This window comes from Erpetoichthys calabaricus, chromosome 8, assembly GCF_900747795.2.
Source record: "Erpetoichthys calabaricus chromosome 8, fErpCal1.3, whole genome shotgun sequence".
NCBI classification, from domain to species: Eukaryota; Metazoa; Chordata; class Cladistia; order Polypteriformes; family Polypteridae; genus Erpetoichthys; species Erpetoichthys calabaricus.
This window is the reverse complement of record NC_041401.2, coordinates 71197119-71221409: the sequence shown is the minus strand read 5'-3', so window position 1 is coordinate 71221409 and position 24291 is coordinate 71197119. Positions and strand designations below refer to the sequence as shown.

Sequence of the window (24291 nt, the reverse complement as noted above, 5' to 3'; positions counted from 1 at the left end):
TGGGGAACCCCACTTTTAAAATGGAGCTTTGTCCGAACTATTATGCGGTGCATTGTGGAGTACGGCTCTGCCTGCGCTGTGTGGTGTGGACGTTTAACTGTCGTTGTTTCTGCCTTTATATTCTGTATCTCGGTGTGCATGTGTTTGTTCCCGTTCTTTAATCCCTTTATAAATTTTTACTTCGTTTCCAGCAGCTCCGTGTATGATGCATCTACTTTGTGTTTTATTTCTGACCTCGCTCTATCCTGTTTGCGGCATGTCAGACGGTTTGCAGTCTTTCTCGTTTTATTCTGGGCAGGGGGGCTTTGTTCTGTAACCTGCTCTCTATATTTATTGATCACTTTCCAGACAGAAGAGCAGCTTCAGCGACAGACTGCTGTCACTGTCCTGCCGCACAGACAGATTGAGGAGATCGTTCCTCCCCCAAACTACGCGACTCTTCAATTCCACGCGGGGTGGGGTGGGGTTAACGTTAACATTTAACATTATTATACAAAGTTACTGTCTGTTTTTCACCTGTATTATTATCTTTCTTTAATGTAATATTATTTATTGTATCAGTATGCTGCTGCTGGAGAATGTGAATTTCCTTATGGATGTAAAGGAGGCAGTGTAATCTGACCCTTTTGACAACAACGTGTAAATTCATTACTTGTATTGCCAGTTGTTTCTTCAGGGAAGTTAAGTGAATGACAATGATTGCAAATGACATTCATTAATCCCAATGAATTTTCATGAATAGTGGACTTATTATTGAACGCGTTGTCAGCTAACTGGCGCAATCGTTTAGCAGGAGTCTGTCGTTGATGTCCGTGACGTGTATCTTTTGCTTGTGCCTTTTGAGAGGCGCGTTGTTGCATGTCCAGTATTTGGGACGTGCTGTTTTGGAGCTGTAATCGATTTGCCTGTGCTGTGTGAGAAGCCCGTTGTAGTTTATGTCGTGCATTGTTTGTATTGAGCCTTGCCTGTTTTTGTATGTCGGTCAGCTGAGCTTTTTCTTTTTGGAGCCTTGCCTGCTTTTTTTTCGGCATTTCAGATGCGCGTTGTAGACGTCTGCGTTTATTTAAGTTGTCTCTTCGCTGTCGTTTTTGTATGTCTGAGAGCTTTGCGTTTTTGGAGCCGAGACATTTTTTCTGCAGGAGTTTCAGAAGCGTGTTGTAGGCGCCGACGTGTATTATTTTTTTTCATGCGGGTTCGTGTGTTTGGTCCCGTTATCCGAGCCGTATCGTTTTGTACCTGTGATCGTGAATTCATGACTTGTTTGTTCTTCAGCGTGAGAAATATGGATAAGTAATAAGGAGGATCGCACTCACTGTTAATATGGAGCCTTTTCTGCGGTTGAACGGTTAATAGTGCCTTATTGTAATGAGATCCACCTATGCTGCATAGTGTGAACGTGTTGAGATGACGTATGATTAATACGGACGGTTCCTTCAGAAATGGGGCGTTGTGTGTGTCATTTCTTATTTATGTTAGTGTGGTCGTGGGTCTGAATCGTCGTTTTTGTGTACGTTTCATGTGCTATGTCCGTAGTCTGTCCCGTTTCATGTCCAATGGGCTTTGCGTGGCACTCGCGTCTTCTTTTTTTTGTGTGCTAGGGGCTTGTTGAATCCTCCTCTTTGTGTGTGTCCCGTTTCATGTGCAATGGGCTTCGTGCCGGCGTCTGACTCCTTTTTTCTGTGGTCTGACTCCTTTTTTCTGTGCGCGGCGCCTCATTTCTTATTTTACGTTGCATTCCATCCGGTTCCCGTTGCTTGGAGGGGGGTTTCCATTCTCGGTTAGTAATGGGATTTGTGGGGCGCCTGCGCAGTACGTCTTTTGCGTCCACGGCCCATGGCCGGATGTCCCTGCGTCCATCCGGTTTACCATTCTCGGTTAGTAATGTGGATATGCGCAAAAAGATTGAAATGTAAAGTGTCACTTGTGAGCAGTACTGTACCAGGAAATAAGGATTTGGTTTTTGAAAGAGCGCATGCTTAAAGAAGTCATTTTGTTACTTCACATTTCTCTCCTCCACCTTGCAGACCTCTTCCAAGACAATTCCATTCTAGTCATGAAAAGTATTCTGCTTTCCTCTTGTCTCATTCATTAATTCAGAGATGCAGAAAGTGGTGCTTCTGTACCCCATGGTATCCGGGAAGCTGATGGTATTCTGGCACTGGTTGCTCCTCTGAAGATGCAGATCATTGTGGATTAACTGACGTTCTGGAGACTCACATGCACTTCTAAAAATGTGTGTGTGTGTGTGTCTGTGAGTGAACCGTGTAACAGGGTTTGGTGCTCCACAAAGAGGTCATCTACAGAAGCCTGTTGAAGCAGCTTTAAATGGGGAAGAGGAGGACATCAATTAATCTTTGACTGAATTAGCGAATGGCAATCGGGCTCTTGATAAGAAAGCACCAGGCGTTGTTGTGGTGGAGGGCTCGCAGTTTCATTTAGATAACTATAATGTGTTACGTGTTATTTAGACATGGAAGTAAGAATATTGGCCCGATGGACCTATGAAGAATCCCAAAGTACTCTGCACAAATGACAATAAACTGACCTTGAACTTAACAAAGATTTGGGGTTTGTAGTGCAGTGGCATGAAGAACCACCAGAGAGCAACTTGGTTTCGGCAGCCCCAAGGCTTACTCTGTGCCTACTGCTTACCCCTAATGCAAAGCCAAGATGTACCTGGACACAGACTCCAGTGTCTTCTAAGTGAACAGATGGTAAATGAAGTGATGGCTCACTGGCAGGGTGGCAACGTCCACAGAATTGTGGGAGAAAAAAATACACAAGAGATCAGTGGGACTACAGCGGAGTGGATATGGAGGGCAAACTGAAGAAGCCATGCATTTGGCAGCAGTGGCAAACTTTCTGTTTAGACTTTGGTGGTCCTGCTATGTATTTAATACTTTCAATTTTTGTTTCTTCCTCTATTATATTATATAAAGTCAGGATCTGAACCACCAACAATGAGGGTCACCTATTGTCATGAACAGAGTGATTCCACAGGTAAAACTAATTTTGCTTGAACAGTACGCTGTGGAAAACCTTAAACATACTGAAGTTCAGATGCAGATATCCTGCCGATTTACCGCATCCTAAAAATGGCATGGAAGATACTCTGTGCAAAGGGTCTTCTTCTAAAGCAGTGCCGTTTAGGCTGTTGTTATTTTATCCAGTCTGCTTTACACAGCCTGTATCACTTAATATATTGTTATCATGAAACACAAAGCTTCAGATCATTAATTGTCCAAAGAGAGAAACAAAAAGTAGCAGTGAAGTGTATTGAACTGCACCCGTCCAGTTGAGTGCCACCGTTACAGGCCTCCATTATAAAGCAAAGATTCTTGAACCATGGTGTCCAATTTCTGTTTATGTTAAGACTTTGCCAAATGGGTTAATGGATTTGGGTTAAGTCAGGTTGAAAAGTTTTATAGAAAGGACAATTTGAGGAAACTCCCATGAGTTACTCAGTCAGCTGTTTATGTGTTCCGCTACTTTTTAGAGTTATGAATTATGATTACGACATAAGAGATGGTTATAGAAAACAAAACCATAGAAACAATGGTGGTATTTGAGTAAATCACCAATGTTTTGTAACGTCCAATATGTTGACCCCTGAGCATTGGTGTGTTGCAGCGTGCTAGGATTACGAACACCAGCAGCATCGTGAAATTCAGAGGGCAAAAACCTCTGTGCAAGCAATGCCAAGGCAGATCCAGGGAAATGAAATCTGAGAACCTCTGACTAGTAGTGGTTGAGGGTGATGTCCAACATAATGGGACATGAAATACAGGTTTATAAGGTTATTATTGTCATAAATATACAGTACAGTAAGTCCCCTACTTGTGAACGAGTTCCGTTCCGAGAGTGCGATTACCAAGTCCACTTTGTCCATAAATCCAGAAAAGTTAGCCTAGGCACCCAATGCACATAAACGCAATTCCCAGTTCCTATCGGAAAACATGTACGTACATCTATGGCTATTTCTACATAAGTAAATGCTTTGAAAAGTTAATATTTGTATTTAGTTACAGATTTTTTTTGTACTTTAACAATAAACAACAGAAAGAAAATTTTTGTTTCCCGTCAGCTGATATATGCAGATCTAACATACCTCCCTTCAGCTCCAATCGAAAACAAATTTGTACTGTACAGTACACAAGAAAGTGCTTTTAAAAATTAATATTTGTATTTTAGTTATAGATTTCTAGTGCATCTTAACAACAAGCAACTGAAAGTTATTTTTTATTCCCATTGTTTTCCATTAGCTGATCTTGGTACAGTAGACTCACTAACCGTTAACAAATGAGTTGACGTGATTGTCTTCAACTCCACTTCTGGTGGCCACACACAAAGTGCGCAATCGAATGGCATCATCACTCGACACCTACTGCCCATCACTTAATACTGATACCCAGTAAGTGTTCAGGGTGAAGATTGATGGAAGGTTTTGAAGCGAATACCAAAAAAAAAAAAATCACAAAAACAGTACCTCCGGTGCTAACTCCAGTTTGAATGTATCAAAATAAAAGCTCTTGCTAAGCCTGTGGTACTCCTGATGAGATGCTCATATCTGTAGATCATACACAAGAGTCGATTGGGTCAAGTCAACGAAAACAAGCTAAGGTCCCTATTGCACATGCGCTCGGAGTGAAGAACAACAAATCCTTAACGAGTTTCCAACTGTGTCCCTGTGTTCTTGTTGAATATGCTTAATTCTGGACATCTTGGGCCTATAATAAGGCACGTTAACTCAGCATAAACAGAGATACGGCCAAAAGCATAACCACTTGTAGAAGATCCACACACGTGACTCGGAATGTAAACAATAACATCGGGGGATTTGTGCTCCACCTAGCGCCAGAGACACAAACTAACTTGCACACTAAATTTGAAGTTATACTACAATTTTTAATTTTTCACTTATTTAATTAATTTTTAATATATTGGACATGCATGTTTGCATCTTTGAAAGTTTGTAACTTGAAGATTCATATGTACACATGCTAATTAACGTGCAACATATCACTGCTCTCTGGTTCCATGATTAATGACTAGAACTACCTTATCTCATTACTTGTTGTGCGAACCTTAAATAACAACCTGGGTTTGGTCATAAAAAGGTAAAAAATAATTTTAGAAAACATTAGATGTAATTAAAATCGGGTGATATATGGATTTCATAATTTCCTTAAACTTTCTTGTTCCACATGAGGGTTGTGTGGCCTTCTTGGTAGCAGTGCACTCAAAGGCAGCATGCTAGACCATCATAGAACAGGCCTCACACACCCTTCATTTGAGTCCTAGCCCAGCCGCATGTCTGAATGAGCTTTTCTCTGGGAACTCAGACTCTCCACCTCCATCTCTAAAATCTGTGCATTAGGGTAACTGGTCACTCTAAGTTAGTGCGGTGTCTGTATTTGAGAGCAAGCTTTCACCTATTGGCACGCCATTTGGCTTTGGCCAGATGGGCTCAGACCCCCATAACTGGGATTTTGGATTCAACAGACTTAGAAGATGGAAGGAATGAAGTTTCTCTAAAGAACCATATTAACAAATCATAGCCAAGTGCTCTGGTGCTTTTGGGAACCCAATATACTGCAGAGAAGGGGGATCAGGGGTCCAATGGTCACGTGCTTTTATTTCCAGGAGTTTTTTTGCTCATCAGCATGCATTTCAAAGGATAAGCCGAGTGCCTTGTATTCATTTTTCCAGTTTATACAAAAATTGCAAGAAATATAAACGAAAATAAAAACAAACTCACAATGCTTCTCTGAAGTCAGAAACACTTACAAGATTGAAACTTTCTTACACATCTTAGGCAGCACAACATGAACCAGAACTGTCTGTTGTATCAGCTGTCAGCCTCCAGCGGCCCACACTTCACACCATTAAGCAAGTTGTGTGTGGGCTGGAGTCGCTCTGGAGACCTATGAGTCAGTGGTGACCGATGTGCCGCAGGACTCCCACGCGCTCGCGCTCATTGTGTGCAGCTCTGGTGATACTCACAGACAGAGAAGTGTCAAAACAATGAAGTCACCACCAACGTTTGGTGTCAATTAAGTGTATTGTGTTTCATGAAATGCTTGCAGGAAAGTCCCTTATTGCAACACTTTTTAAAATTACTAAATGAGCAAAATTAATCAAGTTTGCAAATCCTCCCCCTTTGTTATCTAGTCTGTGCTCCCAATGTGGACAACTAGAAACAATTGAAAATGCTTACTTTTCAGTCGGCAGACAATAACAGCAGTGACTAAGGTGATCCCACAGGCCACACATCCACTGCTGAGAAAATACCAGAAGAGCCTTGAAACAGCAAACTCTAAACAAAAGAAAAAAGAAAAGAAACTCGCTCAGACATTCAGTTCACAAATATTCTGCTATTCAGCCCACTGCACTTTTTTGAGTTATAATGAATACTTTGCTAAATAACTCCAAAAATGTTTTAATTTATATTACTAATTCATAAAAATACATTAAAACTTATTTTTGATTTGACATTGTAGAGTTCTTGGTGAAAGGAACAGAAGAGCTAAGTAGGTGATGGGTAGGTATGGTGTCAAAGAGAGGGATGAAGAAAGTCACATAATAGTGGATTTTGCCAAAAGGATGGACATGGCTGTGGTGAACAGAGAGGAACACAAGGTGACGTACAAGAGTGGAGGAAGATGCACACAGGTAGATTATAGCCTATGCTGGAGGGTTGATCTGAAGGAGATTGAAGGCTGCAAAGTGGTGGCAGGGTAAAGTGTAGTTAGGCGGCATAAGATGGTGGTTTATAGGATGACGTTGGCGATCAAGAAGAGGAGGAGAGTGAGGGCAGAGCCAAGGTTCAAATAGTGGAAGTTGAAAAATGAAGACTGTAAGGTTGAATTTCAGGGGGAGGCAAGACAGGCACTGAGTGGCAGTGAAGAGTTACCAGACAGTTGGGCAACTACAGCAGATGTAGTAAGGGTGACAGCAAGAATGGTGCTTGGCGTGACATCTGGACAGAGGAAAGAGGAAAAGGAAACCTGGTGGTGGAATGAGGAAATACAGGAGAGTATACAGAGGAAGATGCTGGTGAAGAAGAAGTGGGATAGTCAGAGAGATGCAGAAAGTAGACAAGAGTATAAGGAGATAAGGCGCAAGGTGAAGAAAAAGGTGGCGAAGGCTAAAGAAAAGGCGTATGATGAGTTGTATGAGAGGTTGGACACTAAGGAGGGAGAAAATGACCTGTACGGATTGGCTAGACAGAGGGAGCGAGCTGGGAAAGATGTGTAGCAGGTTAGGGTGATAAAGGATAAAGATGGAAATGTACTCACAGTACAGAGAGTGTGTTGAGCAGATGGAAAATGTACTTTGAGAGGCTGATGAATGAAGAGAACGAGAGAGAGAAGGTTGGATGATGTGGAGATAGTGAATCAGGAAGTGCAACGGATTAGCAAGGAGGAAGTAAGGACAGCTATGAAGAGGATGAAAAATGGAAAGGCCGTTGGTCCAGGTGACATACCTGTGGAAGCATGGAGGTGTTTAGGAGAGATGGCAGTGGAGTTTTTAACCAGATTGTTTAATGGAATCTTGGAAAGTGAGAGGATACCTGAGGAGTGGAGAAAAAGTGTACTGGTGCTGATATTTAAGAATAAGGGGGATGTGCAGGACTGCAGTAACTACAGGGGGATAAAATTGATGAGCCACAGCATGAAGTTATGGGAAAGAGAAATGGAAGCTAGGTTAAGAAGTGAGGTGATGATTAGTGAGCAGCAGTATGGGTTCATGCCAAGAAAGAGGACCACAGATGCAATGTTTGCTCTGAGGATGCTGATGGAGAAGTTTAGAGAAGGCCAGAAAGATATGTGTGACAGTAGTGAGGTCTGCAGTAGGAGTGACGGATGCATTCTATGTGGAGGTTGGATTACATCAGGCATCAGCTCCGAGCCCTTTCTTATTTGCAGTGGTGATGGACAGGTTGACAGACGAGATTAGACAGGAGTCCCCGTGGACTATGATGTTTGCTGATGACATTGTGATCTGTAGTGATAGTAGGGAGCAGGTCGAGGAGTCCCTGGAGAGGTGAAGGTATGCTCTAGAGAGGAGAGGAATGAAGGTCAGTAGGAACAAAACAATACATGTGTGTGAATGAGAGGGAGGTCAGAGGAATGGTGAGGATGCAGAGAGTACAGTTGGCGAAGGTGGATGAGTTTAAATACTTGGGATCAACAGTACAGAGTAATGGGGAGTGTGGAAGAGAGGTGAAAAAGAGAGTGAAGGCAGGGTGAAGTGGGTGGAGAAGATTTGTTGGGAGTGATTTGTGGCAGATGGGTGTAGTGAGACCAGCTATGTTATATGGGTTGGAGACGGTGGCACTGACCAGAAAGCAGGAGACAGAGCTTGAGGTGGCAGAGTTAAAGATGCTAAGATTTGCATTGGGTGTGACGAGGATGGACAGGATTAGAAATGGGTACATTAGAGGGTCAGCTCAGGTTGGACGGTTGGGAGACAAAGATAGAGAGGTGAGATTGCATTGGTTTGGACATGTGTGTGCAGATGAGAGATGCTGGGTATAGTGGGAGAAGGATGCTAAAGATAGAGCTGCCAGGTAAGAGGAAAAGAGGAAGGCCTAAGAGAAAGTTTATGGATGTGGTGAGAGAGGACATGAAGGTGATGGGTGTAACGGAGCAAGATGGAGAGGACAGAAAGATTTGGAAGAAGATGATCTGCTATGGTGATCCCTAACGGGAGCAGCTGAAGGAAGACGAAGAAGAAGATGATTGTAGAATTCAGGCAGCACACGTGGTACAGTGGTAGTGCTGCAGGATGCTCCAGGTGCTATGGTTTCCTTCCACTGCCCAAAGACATGCAGGTTAGGTGAACTGGTGATGATAAATTGGCCCACATGTGTGTTATGTGTGTTTGCCCTGTGATGGACCGGCACCCTGTCAATTGTTTGTTGCTGTTGTGCACCCTATGGTGGCTGGGATAGGTTCCATCATGATCACCCCTGGCTGTGTTGCCTGGTAGAGAGTGTCTAATGTTCAAACACCTGATGACCCTGGGTAACATTACTGATGAGGTGCCCAAGTGCATCAGTGGATGTATCACAAACCAGTCATGATTCTTTAACTCTCCTCTTCTCTTCTCTGGTAACTGTTTTTTTTACAGAACATGTACCCTTTGGCTCAGGCTGAGTGGGAGAGGAAGGGTTTTGTTTTTTCTGCTTTATGGTAGTTTTTGTCTTATCTCCTGCCATTTTGTCTTTATTTAATAAAAAGTTGATCAAAAGCAAAATTGTAATGTGTGTTATTTATGTACATTATTGTGTTTTTTTTTTAGTTTTGTGCATTTTCTAATTTCTATGTCTCTGTTCTTCTATTATGTTCTGTGTATTTTGTGGGTGGTTCCTCAGGAGGCAGGGCCACCTGTGCACTTCCATCAAGGGTCTGCCATCAGTCCCATCAAGGATGAGAATGCACAGTCCCTCAGGGTCCATTCCATGCGGTGGGTGTCCGGGAGTTCTTTGTGATTTGTAACGTGCTTATTTGATTATCTGGAGTTTGACATCTTTTCCTCCGTTTTCTAGATTTGTGTATTGGGACTTGATTGCTATTGGATTGCCAATTTCTGAACGCAAATCCTTCTTTGCCTTTAGTGCTTCTCAGAGCTTGGTGCAGAGTATCTTTTATTTTCTAAAGATTCTTTGTTTTCCCTTTTCTACACAAGTTGAAGGTTGATGGACCCTTCCACTTGTGCGGCTTTTTAAAACTGTTTAGGAGACTTTGTGCTAAGGTACGTCCAGGTTCATGATAGGAGCCAGCAGGAGTGCATGAAGGCACAGAATTCATGTCCGACAACCAGAGTGGCATAGAACCACTCTCATGTGGACAGTAAAACAATCAGATGGCCCAGAAGTTGCCAGAGCTGTCACTGGTGAGAAGTCATTTGGGCTTGTGTCCCCCTCAATTTGTGTCCTGATATGTTGAGGCTGGCTGGCTGGGACCTCCGAGTCAGTAAGCAGCTGGTAATCCAGTTGTAATTGGAGGACCCTGTCAGCCCAACAGCAGTCTTGTTTTAAACCACGAGGGTGCCTCTTACTTAATGACAGGGTCTCTTTTGCATTTGCTGCACTTGCCCCTACCCATGAGAAAATCCAGAACGTGGTGCCATCTCTGCTAAGGGTGAGTTGTCCTCCCTGTTATGGAGGCAGCAGTAGGACTTGAACTTGAGACTTATGGATTGTAAATCAACCTTCTTTGCTCAAGTACCAAAGGAGTTCTCCTAGTGCTCAAGTGAAACTGCAGGCTCAGAATCAGAATATCTTTATTGTCATTATAACAAATACAGCAAAATTAGGTGCAGTCCCTGCGGTGTCAAAATATAAATTAAATATAATTACAAAAGGATAAGAAGAAATAAGGTAGAACACAAACATTCAACATAAGACCTTAATTGCACATGAACACTACTGCACAAGATGTCATCTGTTTCACTGCTGCATTGGAGGTGATTAGGTGGCATTCAGTGCCCTAATAGCAACAGGGTAGAAACTGTTATTCAGTCTATTACTCTTTGTTTTGATGCTTCTGTATCTTTTGCCTGATGGCAACATGAACATGTCATGTGTGGGGTGTGAGGAGTCTTTTAAGATATTTTCTGCTTTCCTGAGGCAGCGAGAGCTGTGCAGTTCATCCAGAGAGGGTAAAGAGCAGCCGATGGAATGTGTCTTGATGTGGAACAGAGAGGCAGGGTGGGATGGGACCCTGAGCAGGAAACTACCTTTACGTGGGATCACCACCAAAAGGGAACTGCAGACTCCAGCCTTCCTTCATTCACATCGGGTCAAAGACACAAAATAGACTTGGCTCATTTAGAGAGCACTGTGACCTGGTGACTCTGAGATGTTGTAGTCCTACCTGAAGTATCACTGAGATAAAAGTTCAAAAGTCTGCTTCATGTTCAAGTCATTTGAGGCCTAGAGTCGAGTTAAGTGGGGTAAAGGTGGAGTCGCAGAGAGAAAGAAAATCCAGAATTCTGAAGAGAGAGAAAAGGGAAATGCGAGGGACTGTGAGTGTGGAGATGTAGGAGGCGAGCAAGAGAGGAGGAGGCTCCACCTGGCACACACATCCTGCTCCCGGTTTGGTTTTCATATTACGTTTTCTTTGATGCTTTGTGATTCCTCTTCCATTCATGAGACACTTCTCTGGCTGTGGTTTCTATGGCAATATTTAGCCAAAATACCCAAGTTTGGAGCACACCACTGGACACCTGACACGTGGATTGTGAAACACGAACCACCTGAGATGTTTTTTTTATGGACATTTTGCTGCCAGTGTTGAAGCCCATTGTGTCGCAAACCTTTTCATCTCTGTTCTTCATGAAAACATAATGTTAAAAGTTTTTCTCTTCTATCACTTCAAATAATGCAGAGAAAGTAACTGATTAAATAAAACACATTTTTGGGTGGAATCTTCCTTTAATTGCCACCCCTCTTTATAGTACCATGACGGAGTGGTGGCTCTGAGGCTAGGGAAATGCACTGGCAATCGGAAGGTTGCCGGTTCGAATCCCGTAAATGCCAAAAGGGACTCTGCTCTGTTGGGCCCTTCAGCAAGGTCCTTAACCTGCAATTGCTGAGCGCTTTGAGTAGTGAGAAAAGCGCTATATAAATGCAAAGAATTATTATTATTATTACCACTAACCTGAAGGGAAACCCAGAATACGGAGATTTTTGAAAACGTTCTCCAGAGCCGAATACTTCTGAAAACGCAGCCTCAGCGTTGTAATGTGGACGAGTGAAAACGCAGACTCTAATTGTGCTCTGATTTGTTGGTTCTTATTACGTAGGTCTTCCCTGATTGGGTGCCGCTCATTACGTAGGTCTCATTCCCTGATTGGTCACCCTTCACAGAAGAAAACGATAATCAAAAATAGCGTTGCTTTCGTCAGCGCTCATCGTTTTGCTTTCCTGTATGCACCTTAATTATGTTTTGTAGAGTCTGAATGTAAAACACAAATGATTTACTGGTCACTATGGTTCCCCATGGCTGGCGGCATTACCATTCCATACTCACATGCCCGCTGTAGTCTAATGTCTAAGTCATATGCTCTTTCGGTTATTTTAGTGTGGACGGTGATGCTTTCATAAACGATGTGAGGACACCAGTATGGACGGAGATCGTTTTGGTTTAATAACATCGCCCTTAAATGAAGACGTAGCAGCCTGGACGTAGCCTTTGTTTTGTCGTAAACGACAGCGGCGTTTGCTCAGATCTCACACTTACCTGTTGTGATGCTGAAGAGGATTTCCTGCTTCCCCAAAGTGCACGCAGCCCCCTTCATGAGCTCACACACGTACAGCCCTTTGTCATCATTCTCTGCTTCACTGAGCAACACGGAGAAGTTGCCCTGGCTTGACAGCAATGGATATACCTGTACTCTGCCATTACTGCCATTCCAGAAGATCGGAGGGTCCATTGTGCTGATCGTAACGAGTCGTGTCACATTTTGGGTGGTGTTGTACATCCAATTGGCAGTCACACGGTCCTTTTGAAGTGAGGTAATGTTGAACTCGCATGGCATAAGGACACGAGAGCCAACAGCTGCACTGACCCTGGTGGTCTTGGTCTTCGCAGTTTTGCATGTGTAGCCCACTGTGGAAAAACAAAAACGAATATGTATAGTTTAGTGCTGGGCAGCGATTAAAATTTTTAATCGCGATGAATCACATGATTGTCTGCTATTAATTGAGACAATCACATTGTTGTGTGCAAAATTCAATAATGAACTCAAAAGTAGTGTATTGCGTGTATTTGGTTTGCAAACATTTTATACAAATAAGGTGCTCTTTAACAGCCTGTATTCCCTTTAAGTAGCAGCAGTTAAAATATTTCTTTTAAATCTCAACTTAAACATTAATGTAATCAAATCAAATATAAAACCAAAGCTATTTGCCACTGCTGGATCATTAACGTTTTATCTAGTTTGTTATAGAAAAACAAGTTACCCTCAGAGTCCAGAGCCACGATCACAGCATTATAACAGGCACCTTCCGAGCAACAGCAAGTTAACATTTCTAAATCAGTTTTCTTTTGTTTTCTTTTTTTATCTGAACAGATACCAGCAGAAACATTTTCTTTTATCAGGGAGCAGCATACACAGTTTGTTCAGCAGCAACTCTTTGAGGGCTAATATTTTTTCCAATAAACTCAAGTTTTCTGAAAACCACACAAAGCAAAGCTTTCTCACATAAATCAACAAAACATGTCTGTTGTGCCTGCTGTCGGCACCTGTTTGCAGTTTGGGGCAGCAGCGGCTGTGTGGGGGGCGGCTCGATGGCCAGCAGGAATGCACGGTGGGCTGGCTGCCTGGCTGTTTTTTGTGAGACAGGTGCGTGGGGGCGGCAGTTGCAGTGAGACGCAATATGGTTTGTACTTCCTGTCATCATAAGTGTCTGTCCTCCCAGGGCGAACATTGCCATCGGTGTATCAGCTACACAAACATGTTCAGCACCACGATCAACTGATGCCGGTACCTGACTTTCGTTTGTCATCTCCATCTCCAGATCACTTGCATCAAAATCGGAGTCCAAAAAATCAGAGTCCAATTCAGGGATAATATGAAAAAAGTCATCCACGGATTTTTTTGCTTTGAGCATTCACTTTAATATCTCTCCACGTGCCATTTTAGAAGCTGTTTGCTCTTCGCTACTCGTGTGCAGGGAATTGAGGTCAAATCAACAAAGCTAACTTTCCTTCTAGCAAAAGCGTATTGAAAAGCGCTGTAAGAAGACGATCACTGATCTCTATCGATCACAGGCGAGACCGAGGCTTCCAAAATAATAATAATAATAACAAAAACTGCATTAACGAGTGATAAAAGAATTGTCGGCGTACATTAATTAATGCGTTAACGCGATAATAATGCTTTAACTTGCCCAGCCCTAGTATATTTTATTCAACAGTCACTTGATGTTCCCGTGAGGTTCATTTTCTGCCTCCCTAGATTCAGCGTTCAAGCAGGTTCACAAGGGTTCAGTGACATGTTGTCATTGCACCTTCACACATCACCAGCAGAGGGCAGCAGTCGCATGATAAGTCATGGCAGATTCAGTAGCTCCCCTGCTGGCACTTCAGCTGTGTTTAGTGGAAGGTTAGACTGATGCAAGGAATTTGTGCATGAAGACCTGAGTGGGCTTCAAAGGAAGACATGGTTGGTGGGGGGCAGGTATCATTGGTAAAACGTGATGGAAAACAAAGTGTCAAGTTCATCAGTGACAATGTGACAAGAATTGGTTACTCTGTGTGACAAAGTGAATGCTGAGAATCAAAGAGCTTGACGTGAGAATTATGTGTGTGCTTCAGTTTACTGTCAGAAGTCCTGGAGAACATTTAAACTTGTAGATAAGTCGGGACTGTAATGTCTGTGAAACGGGTCATGAATATACATTGGAAACATGAACTTCCACACAGTAAAAATATTAAGACATAGAGCCTGAATGAAATGATAAAATACAATAAGAGTGTCTGCCAATTGAACTGACGCCCCTGCACAGAGACCAGAATAGCCAGGACCCCTAAAGGATTACTGTGAGTGTTGAAAATGTGTATGAAAACATTTACGCAAATCTCGTTGTACATCATCTTTGTCATTATAAGAAACTGTTCTTAAATACTGAGCTAGCAGGTGTGATGGCTACTCCAAGTGACACATTGGTCTCCCCTTTCTCTTTAATGTTGTCCTAGTATAATAGTATAGTATATAGTATAGTCCATAGTATAACATAAGATATTGTAACAGTGATTGTTAATTGTAGCTGGCACATCAGGAGATGCTCTGAGGATGGACGTGGGGATTGATGGATACCTGCTCTATTATTTTATAGCATACAAAGGGAACCCAAGTACTAGTAAGCTGTCCACCTAAATACAGCCATGACAGCAGTGGCTATAATAATGGCAGCCATTTGATATGCTGTTCCTCCTGGTCCAGGGTCACCAAATACATTGGTGCGACTGAATGAGACCAGACGTATTGTATAAACAGCAGAAAACTGAACCTGGAATCTCCATCACAAGATCTCCTAGGTGTAGAAACACACAAAGGTCCACACTAATAGCTACACACCAAGAAATCAAGAAAGACGCCAAGCTGAGGGCAGCATCAAGCTGGAGCGATGGGGAAGTTGTATCGTCTATCCATGGATTTCCAGACTTGCACAAATTCAGTTCAGATTTGCAGTAGCTGGAGAACATCCTACCAGCATCAGATGCAAATGCCAATGCACAGCTGGGCACAGACCCGGACACTCCCAGCCTCATGTGTTCCAACCCAGTTTAAAGATGCCCATTAACCCAGAGCGCATCTTTGAGAGGCAAAGTGGTGCCAGCTGACCTAAACATGGCCTTGAGGAGTTTGTGCTGCCAAAAAACTGTTCACAAGCCACAAAAGGTGGCACCTGTAGGAAGAGGGTGTGGCATTTCAGTAGATCAGGCATATACAGTAGAGCTACTCAAGGATTATGGGGTGTCTGAGTGCATGGGATCGCATACAAATTCTGAAACCCCACTGTAGGGCCAGAGAGTTTGATAAGTGATCAGTTAGACGGGTCGCCTACCCGATTGATCGTTTTGACGTTGTTTCTCTTTCTGGTTAAATGAACTTAAAGACTTTACTCTTTGGTTTTCTACTCATTCACATCTGTTGTAGCCAAAATTTTTGTTCTTGGCCATTCTCGTTCATTATAGCATGTTTTACTACCAGTTGTTTTAGGTCTTACTCTCTAATCTAAACAAGTGTTTAAGGGTGCTTATGCGTTTTACTGTTGTTCTTGTTGTCTTTGTGTTTTTAATTTTTATACATTTATGTTATTTCTCTTGACTTTGTTTATTATGGGTTAATGATGTATTATTGTCTCTTTAAATTTACTTCTGTTCCTTACTCTTTGTGAGTGGAGTCCCAGGAGGTGGGACCACCCCGACATCACCACTCCTGAGTTTGTTGAGAGTATTTGTAAGGCTTATTTGCCGTATTTGTTTTTACTCATTCTCTTCTTGGATTATCCTTCTGGACTGCATATTCTGATTTGTTTGCTGTGGGATTGCCCTTTAGGCATCTCCTATTTGTCTCTTTGAGCTCTATTGAGCATTTTCGTGTATTTTTAATTTTTAATTTTTTTCAAAGGCTTTGAATTATAAAGGGCTCTTGTTGGCCTTTCATTCACAAGCTGGGGGTTGATGGTTATCCTCCCCCTTGAGTGGCTTTTTGATGTTGCTTCGCCAGTTGCCCTGCTCTGGTTGATGCCAGCAGGTAGTTCTTTCTGGCTGAGGTATGGTGAGTCTCTGATGGCCTGGTTAGTTAGCTTACTTTTGGAGGCCTCATATTTGAGACTCCATTTCATGGCAGTAAGTAGATAAAAGAAGTTCTAATAAATCCCCCTTTTTTCTTCACAATGTACTAAATGTATATATTTGTTTTGGTTATATTCACTGTTGTTTGTCTTCTTTGCTGCAACTACTTACTTTCACATTCGACCAGCATATTCAAGTTAAGGTACTCCTCTGCTTTGTAAGGACATCCTCGTTTTTTCTGCCATTAGGTTGTCTGTATACAGTATATTTACAGTACGCTATCCATACATTTGAAATTTATTTTACTATCTCTTGTCCTACAGGCTCCTTCCTCGTGTGACTGAAGGTCTCTTCGCCAGTGTGCCTTCTCTCATGCACATTCCCATAAAGCCTGTTTCTCAGACGCCTGTCTGGTTTTACACTTCCTGTCTTTGAAGATGACTCTCAGCGTGCCTCCTACGCCTTCACTCCTCCTCAGTGTCTCGCACTCACACTTCCTCTATCAATCACCAAAGCCAAACCAAGACACACAACAAATGAACAATTATTGTATCACTGGTCCCTTATAAACTATCAGGATGATTGACAAGTTTACAAATTCATTTTTATACAGTAAGGAACTTTGGTTCTCTACGGATACCTAAAGATAATTAGGAATAACTTTCTGTACTGTATGGAGCCAACATCAGGCACATTACAAGTCTGGGGCTGTTAAGGGTGAAGCCCATGGGACACAATCATCAACTGCAAAGTGATTTTTATATTGATTAACATAAAGATCACTCTCTTCATCTGTAATTTGGCCAATGGTATAATTTGTAGCATGCTGTACACTTAAGTATTTGTGGCTTCTTTTCATACACATTATGTAGACAGTTTGCACAAATAAGAAATCTGATGATAAACAACAGTAGCCGAATGTTTTTTACTGTCAAATTACAGCAGCTTTGTAGATCAACATAATTACCGTATATATTCGCGTATAAGTCTGGTCTTGAAGCCCAAAAAATCGATCATAAAATCAGACCCCGACTTATACGCCCATTCAAAAATGCGACACTTAATTTTTTTTTTTTTTTTTTACATCTTCTTGTCTCCTCCAATCTCACATCAGTTTCTCAGACTCATCAAACTTTGTTCCAGCAGCACAGTTACCAATTTCTTTCGCTACCTCAATGATGTTTAATTTAAAACCAGCTTCATTTTTTCTTGTGATCGAACGCTCCATCGTAGATAAGGGATGCTCTTGCGCTAAAAGTGTATGAGGGTGTGAGATACAAAAAACACAAAACAGTGCAAACGTCGCTACAGAATAGTTTGGGTATTACTGTGTGGTCATGTAGGCACAATACATAGAAAAAGAAGTCATTGTGCTCCGTGGTTACTCTCTCAGGTGGGCGTTAGCATATCATAGTCCCTTGGACCAATAGCGTGAGTTTTCTGCATTCGACTTATACGACCGACATTATAAAATACCTGAAATTATATGGTGAAATCAAGCCTCAACTTATCGGTGGGAGAACTTAAACACAAGTATATACAGTATTGTAGTGGTTTTAAAGTCTCCTGATAACTCCATGATTATCTTTCACAGTACAACAGCTTTTCGGTTGATGCATTAGCCGTTGCTTCCTGTAGTGGCTACCACAGCCAGGTCTAGAAAGGGTCAGAACTGAGCAATGCCCACCCGTGTTTATGCTCTACCCACCCAATTGGTCAATTATATTCTGTGCCAGTTGAAAATACCAATCACATTTATATCCTCTGCTCTTGTCACACTTTCCTAATTTCTGATTTGCTGACTGAACAGAGTGGTGGCTCTGAGGTTGGTATTGGGAAGGCTGCCAGTTCAAATCCCATCACTGCCTGAAGATACATACAGTGCGTCCAGAAAGTATTCACAGCGCATCACTTTTTCCACATTTTGTTATGTTACAGCCTTATTCCAAAATGGATTAAATTATTTTTTTTCCTCAGAATTCTACACACAACACCCCATAATGACAACGTGAAAAAAGTTTACTTGAGGTTTTTGCAAATTTGTTAAAAATAAAAAAATTGAGAAAGCACATGTACATAAGTATTCACAGCCTTTGCCATGAAGCTCAAAATTGAGCTCAGGTGCATCCTGTTTCCCCTGATCATCCTTGAGATGTTTCTGCAGCTTAATTGGAGTCCACCTGTGGTAAATTCAGTTGACTGGACATGATTTGGAAAGGCACACACCTGTCTATATAAGGTCCCACAGTTGACAGTTCATGTCAGAGCACAAACCAAGCATGAAGTCAAAGGAATTGTCTGTAGACCTCCGAGACAGGATTGTCTCGAGGAACAAATCTGGGGAAGGTTACAGAAAAATTTCTGCTGCTTTGAAGGTCTCAATGAGCACAGTGGCATCCATCATCCATAAGTGGAAGAAGTTCGAAACCACCAGGACTCTTCCTAGAGCTGGCCGGCCATCTAAACTGAGCAATCGGGGGAGAAGTGCCTTAGTCAGGGAGGTGACCAAGAACCCGATGGTCACTCTGTCAGAGCTCCAGAGGTCCTCTGTGGAGAGAGAACATTCCAGAAGGACAACCATCTCTGAAGCAATACACCAATCAGGCCCGTATGGTAGAGTGGCCAGGCGGAAGCCACTCCTTAGTAAAAGGCACATGGCAGCCCGCTTGGAGTTTGCCAAAAGGCACCTGAAGGACTCTCAGACCATGAGAGAGAATATTCTCTGGTCTGATGAGACAAAGATTGAACTCTTTGGTGTGAATGCCAGGCGTCACGTTTGGAGGAAACCAGGCACCACTCATCACCAGACCAATACCATCCCTACAGTGAAGCATGGTGGTGGCAGCATCATGCTGTGGAGATGTTTTTCAGCAGCAGGAACTGGGAGACTAGTCAGGATAAAGGGAAAGATGACTGCCGCAATGTACAGGGACATCCTGGATGAAAACCTGCTCGAGAGAGCTCTTGATCTCAGACTGGGGTGACGGTTCATCTTTCAGCAGGACAACGACCCTAAGCACACAGCCAAGATATCAAAGGAGTGGCTTCAGGACAACTCTGTGAATGTCCTTAAGTGGCCCAGCCAGAGCCCAGACTTGAATCCGATTGAACATCTCTGGAGAGATCTTAAAATGGCTGTGCACCGACGCTTCCCATCCAACCTGATGGAGCTTGAGAGGTGCTGCAAAGAGGAATGGGCAAAACTGGCCAAGGATAGGTGTGCCAAGCTTGTGGCATCATATTCAATAAGACTTGAGGCTGTAATTGCTGCCAAAGGTGCATCGACAAAGTATTGAGCAAAGGCTGTGAATACTTATGTACATGGGATTTCTCAGTTTTTTTATTTTTAATAAATTTGCAAAAACCTCAAGTAAACTTTTTTCACATTGTCATTATGGGGTGTTGTGTGTAGAATTCCGAGGAAAAAAATGAATTTAATCCATTTTGGAATAAGGCTGTAACATAACAAAATATGGAAAAAGTGATGCGCTGTGAATACTATCTGGATGCACTGTAAATTCGTGTCAAATCAAATGACACGGCTTAAGGTGGGCCAGGTGGGTCTGCACTCTGTTTAGCATCTCTCCTCACGAGCCGACAGAATCCTTCTGACTTGCTCAAGATGAGTATGGATCAGGTGTGAGTGCATTTGATTTGAAGGAGGGAGAGATGTTGCATTCTGGGAAACACCAGCATCATTAAGAAATCAAAAATGCACCTTGTAATGGCTGAAGAGGGTTCAGAAGATGGAAAGACACTCCCCATACCTGACATATGGATGACAGAGAATATGTCTGGGAACGTCTCTACAAAGGAAAGGACTGATAAATTAAATGGGCCCAGTTAATGCAGGAAGGAAGAAGGGCGCACTTGTCTTAGTTTGATGATACTGATGCACGTGATGTTGTTCATTCACCAGAGTCAGTCAAAGGCAGCATTGACATTATGAAAAAACCATCATGGAAGGATGGGTGGTACAAGATTAGAAAGTTTCCCATCAGTCTCCTCTGCCTTAGGGCAGAGTGGTGGCTCTGAGGATAGGGATCTGTGCTGGCAATCGGAAGGTTGCCGGTTAAAATCCCATAAACACCAGAAGTGACTCTACTCCCATGGGCCCTTGAGCAAGGCCCTTAACCTGTAATTGCCCTGTCCTGGCTATGACGCTAATCTGCATCCAGCCCTCCAAGCATGTCCTCCAAATTACAGGGAAAACTTGGGGGTTTGGTGGTAGGATTTGCACTCCAGTCACCGTAAAAAACCTCACACTGTTCATGGCTGGTCCTAATTTGGGATCCTGAGGTTTGTTGTGTGGTGGGTGCAGCAACGTGCTGTATCAATGCATGCTCCCAACATCTCTTCAGCCTGTTGACTACAATTCAGGGTCACTGGACTCCAGATCAACCTTGGACATACGTAGCACAAAATAAAAACAAGCCCTGGATAGGGTGCCAGTGGAACTCAGGGCACTTTCACCCAGCCACATACACTCATTCAGAGCCAGTTTACAAGTGCCCATTAAACCTCAAGGCCATGTCACCTTTGTCGACCTTTTGTGTCAAGCCGTGCAACAGGTGTTTATTTAATGATTTTAGAGTTTCAAATACTAACCCAGCAGCGTTTAGGTAGCATGTCACATGCGAGTGTGTAGAATTACTGTAGGTGTGGTGCAATAACTGCTGAGTGTCAACTGTGGAGTGGAGAGCTGCAAGAGTATAAGGGGTAAAGGGGGAATGCAAGAGGTTAGAGAGAGAAAGGGTAACAGGAAGGAACAGAGTTGATTGATCATGTAAGATCAGTGTGGGTGAAGGGTGGACAGCACCAGCTCTCCTGATTACTTTCAGTAAGGACGACTGCGAGTTCAGTTAGATGAGAAGGTTTGGAGTCTGCTGAGGAATGGAGTGAGAGAGCAGATGAGATGTGAAGGTCACAGAGGGAGACTCAGGATTTACACCCTGTAGGTGGCAGTGGATCGGGAAAAATTCAGGGTGGAGTGGCAATGGAGTTCCAGGAGCCGAAGATAAGTTGTGGAGGTCTCTGTCAGGTGAGGCGGAGTGACAACGGTGGGATTTTGCTCTGGTGTCTCGGTAAAAGAACAATAAAAACGTAGAAGATGGAGGATTGGTTGTATTGGTTTTTAACATTTATTAAGCCCTAAATTTTATGGTCACTGTTTATTTTATTAAGATTTTATTTATAGCACTGGGACCTTTAATTTTTTTTATGGATAATAAACACTGTCCACTTTGCACATAAAAATCGTGTCTGCCTCCTCACTTGCCTGGTCCATCTTAGTCATGACTATTGGATGTCTCAACAGAAGGTGGCACACATGGCTGAGGGCACCAGGGCATCACACTTTTTCAGTCAAAGTCTTTGTTTACATAATCTTACATAATCAGAGGCAGTTGGCCTTGCACTCCTGTCAAGGGCAGTCATCTAATGTGACATACCCAGCAACCCGGAAAAAATTCTAACAGGATTGGTTTTGTTTTTAGTCGAAGAGGCAGGCTCTGTGTGTGTGTGTCTGTGTGTGTGTGTGTGTGAGAGGTGACAACCAATGAATGCTCATCTGGAAGCATAACGCATACAAAGCAGCAACGAGGAATAAGGAACGAAGGTGTTTTGCACCTCATAAACAAAAGTCTCTCTGATGTCTTGTGTTTTACGTAACACGAAAGAATGGAAACAAAAAAAAACTGGCAGAGATTGTGACTGAACTTGTCACACCTGTTAACCCTTTGTACAGAGGGGATTCCATCAGACAGCATGTTATTGGCTGTCACAAAAAGGGGTGAGCACAACTATGCTGGAAAGTCATCAGGTATTCACAGAATTTGACACATCCAGTGATTTTCAGTTGTGTAAACTGACAGGGTGCTGCAAAGAGAGCAGTAACATCATTCACCGAATCTGACATACCCTACGACAAGAAGTCGTGTGAAGTGACATCGACTTAACTGGCACGTCTTTGATATGTGAGAAGAAAAGTGGAAGGCACAGACACCAGGAGAACGTGCAGACTTCACATAGCAGCCCAGCCTCCAACACTGTCCATCACAAACCCAATTGAAGTCGCAAAGAAATGTTTCACATAAAGCTTATCCAGCAGCAGCAGAAATGAAGGGGAATTAAACAGTATTTAAGATGTTATGAGAGTTATGGTACATTTAAACAAAATTAATTTACATTTGAATTACTTTAGTAGAAGTATTGTCAAGTGTACGGAGTACGTTGATATTCTTACTTCTGTATTCAGCTAACATTCTATATCTCACCACATTCCGGCGCCACGATAAAGAAAAATGTATGAAAATATGCAATCCTGTGTTTCCATTATCTGAATTTTATGGATTTAAATTACACAAATTAAAGTGTGATGACAACAACGCCGTATGGTAACTGCATTGCTAGGGCTCTTGCCTCACAGCTTCATGGACTTGGGTTCGTATTTGTCATGGTATTCACGACGGCTGGTCTAATAAACATAAATTCATAAACATTCATAACTGGGGAGTTTCAGTCACCTGAGCATGAAGAAGCAATATTCAGCTGCATATGTTTTACTATTCAGGATGTCCTTTTAATTCTGTGCCTTCGCTTATAACATTGTGGACCTGTACGTCTACTACAAGTCAGATGCTCTGAGGAGCGAATACATTGAAGCTCTTATCAGTTAGCGAAGTTCAAGCAGGGGCCATACCGACACTGTACTAATGGGGGTCTGCTTTCGCCGTTTCACTAACGCTGTTGTCAATGAAATGTTCACTTGACTACACACAGACAATGGAGATTTTTACATCAGACCCTCCAGACAAGCAACTCACTTCACATTTGTTTAAATAACCACTGCAGGAGTGAGAATTTTGCCCTTTCGGTTGCACCAGCTAAGGCCGTAAGGAATCTAAAAGCATCCATGTATCATATGGCTCTCTCAGCCATTTGAGATTTCCTTGCTTCTACTGCAAATGGTTCTGAAAATAAACTTGGATACCAATAAGAAGCACACTCACCATGTCTATCCATCTGAGCGATAAAGAAAAGGATCCAGAAGCTGGTCTTGGGTTTGGGGAGCTCCATTCCAAGAGCTTATACCAGACAAAGTGTGCAGAGGTCGGCAGCCGCTCCACTAGCTATCTAATGGCTGTTGAGTGAATCATTTCCTGGCCTAGTCTGGCCCAGCCTGACACGACTTGCCCACTTCCTATTGAGCTGAGCACATATAACTCTAGGTTGGAAGTGAGGAGCGTGCACTCAGCTGCCTTACCCTTTGAAGACCACCATGATCGTTCACATGACGAGTGCATTCTCAAGGAGTGAAGGGCATCACAGCAACCAGTGACTTTGAAATGCTCTCTGAAATCGGCATGTAGCATTCGAATAATGGAGTGTACTGAAGTGGGTTATGTGTGCCCACTCTGCTGAACTTTAGGCTGTCTGCCTAATGAGGTAAGCAGGAAACCAACCACGTCAGTGTGGAAGCAGACACGGGGAAAACCACTAGCAGTCCAGCAGGTGCTGAGCAAGGACTCAAAGCAGTCCTGAAGGGGCTGCAACAGTCAGTCCTGGAGGGCAGAGGAGCCTGCAGGTTTTCATTCCAATCCAACTGCTTAATTAGAAACCAATCCATGCCAATCTCAGATTTTATTTCATTTTGTGGATTGTTAGTCTGCAATGTTAGCTTCTTATATCATAGTTTTTTCCTTGCCAAGGACATCATCTAAATGACTTGAAGCCTAAAATAATTTTCAGTCTGTCACATTCTGCTCTTAAGTATTTTACTATACCAAATAGTGTATGATGAATCTAACCAGGTGTAAATAAAAACAAGTTACATAGAGAACTGCTGGTTCTTTCGTCATCTTATTGCTAATAAGGAGCCAAGGAATGCAACTGTTTAAGACTAAAATAAGCAATTAAGGGTGGGGAACCTTAACAAGCGAGACCACCAAAAATGTGCTTCATCAGCAATAATTGA

At 42.7% G+C, this 24291-nt stretch overlaps 1 protein-coding gene across 2 annotated transcripts in view; it reads right to left on the bottom strand.

The window, feature by feature from the left end:
- si:dkey-65b12.12 (uncharacterized) overlaps nucleotides 1-23465 on the bottom strand; it is a 42880-nt gene extending 19415 nt beyond the window's left edge. For both annotated transcript variants that reach the window (XM_051930908.1, XM_028806770.2), the window contains exons 1-3: nucleotides 23327-23465; nucleotides 12252-12620; nucleotides 6218-6316 (exon numbers count right to left, since the gene is read on the bottom strand). In XM_051930908.1, the coding sequence (XP_051786868.1) occupies nucleotides 6218-6316; nucleotides 12252-12620; nucleotides 23327-23393 (535 nt within the window). In that variant the 5' untranslated portion in view covers nucleotides 23394-23465. The remainder of the gene's footprint in view (nucleotides 1-6217; nucleotides 6317-12251; nucleotides 12621-23326) is intronic.
- Between the last annotated feature and the right edge of the window lie 826 nt (nucleotides 23466-24291).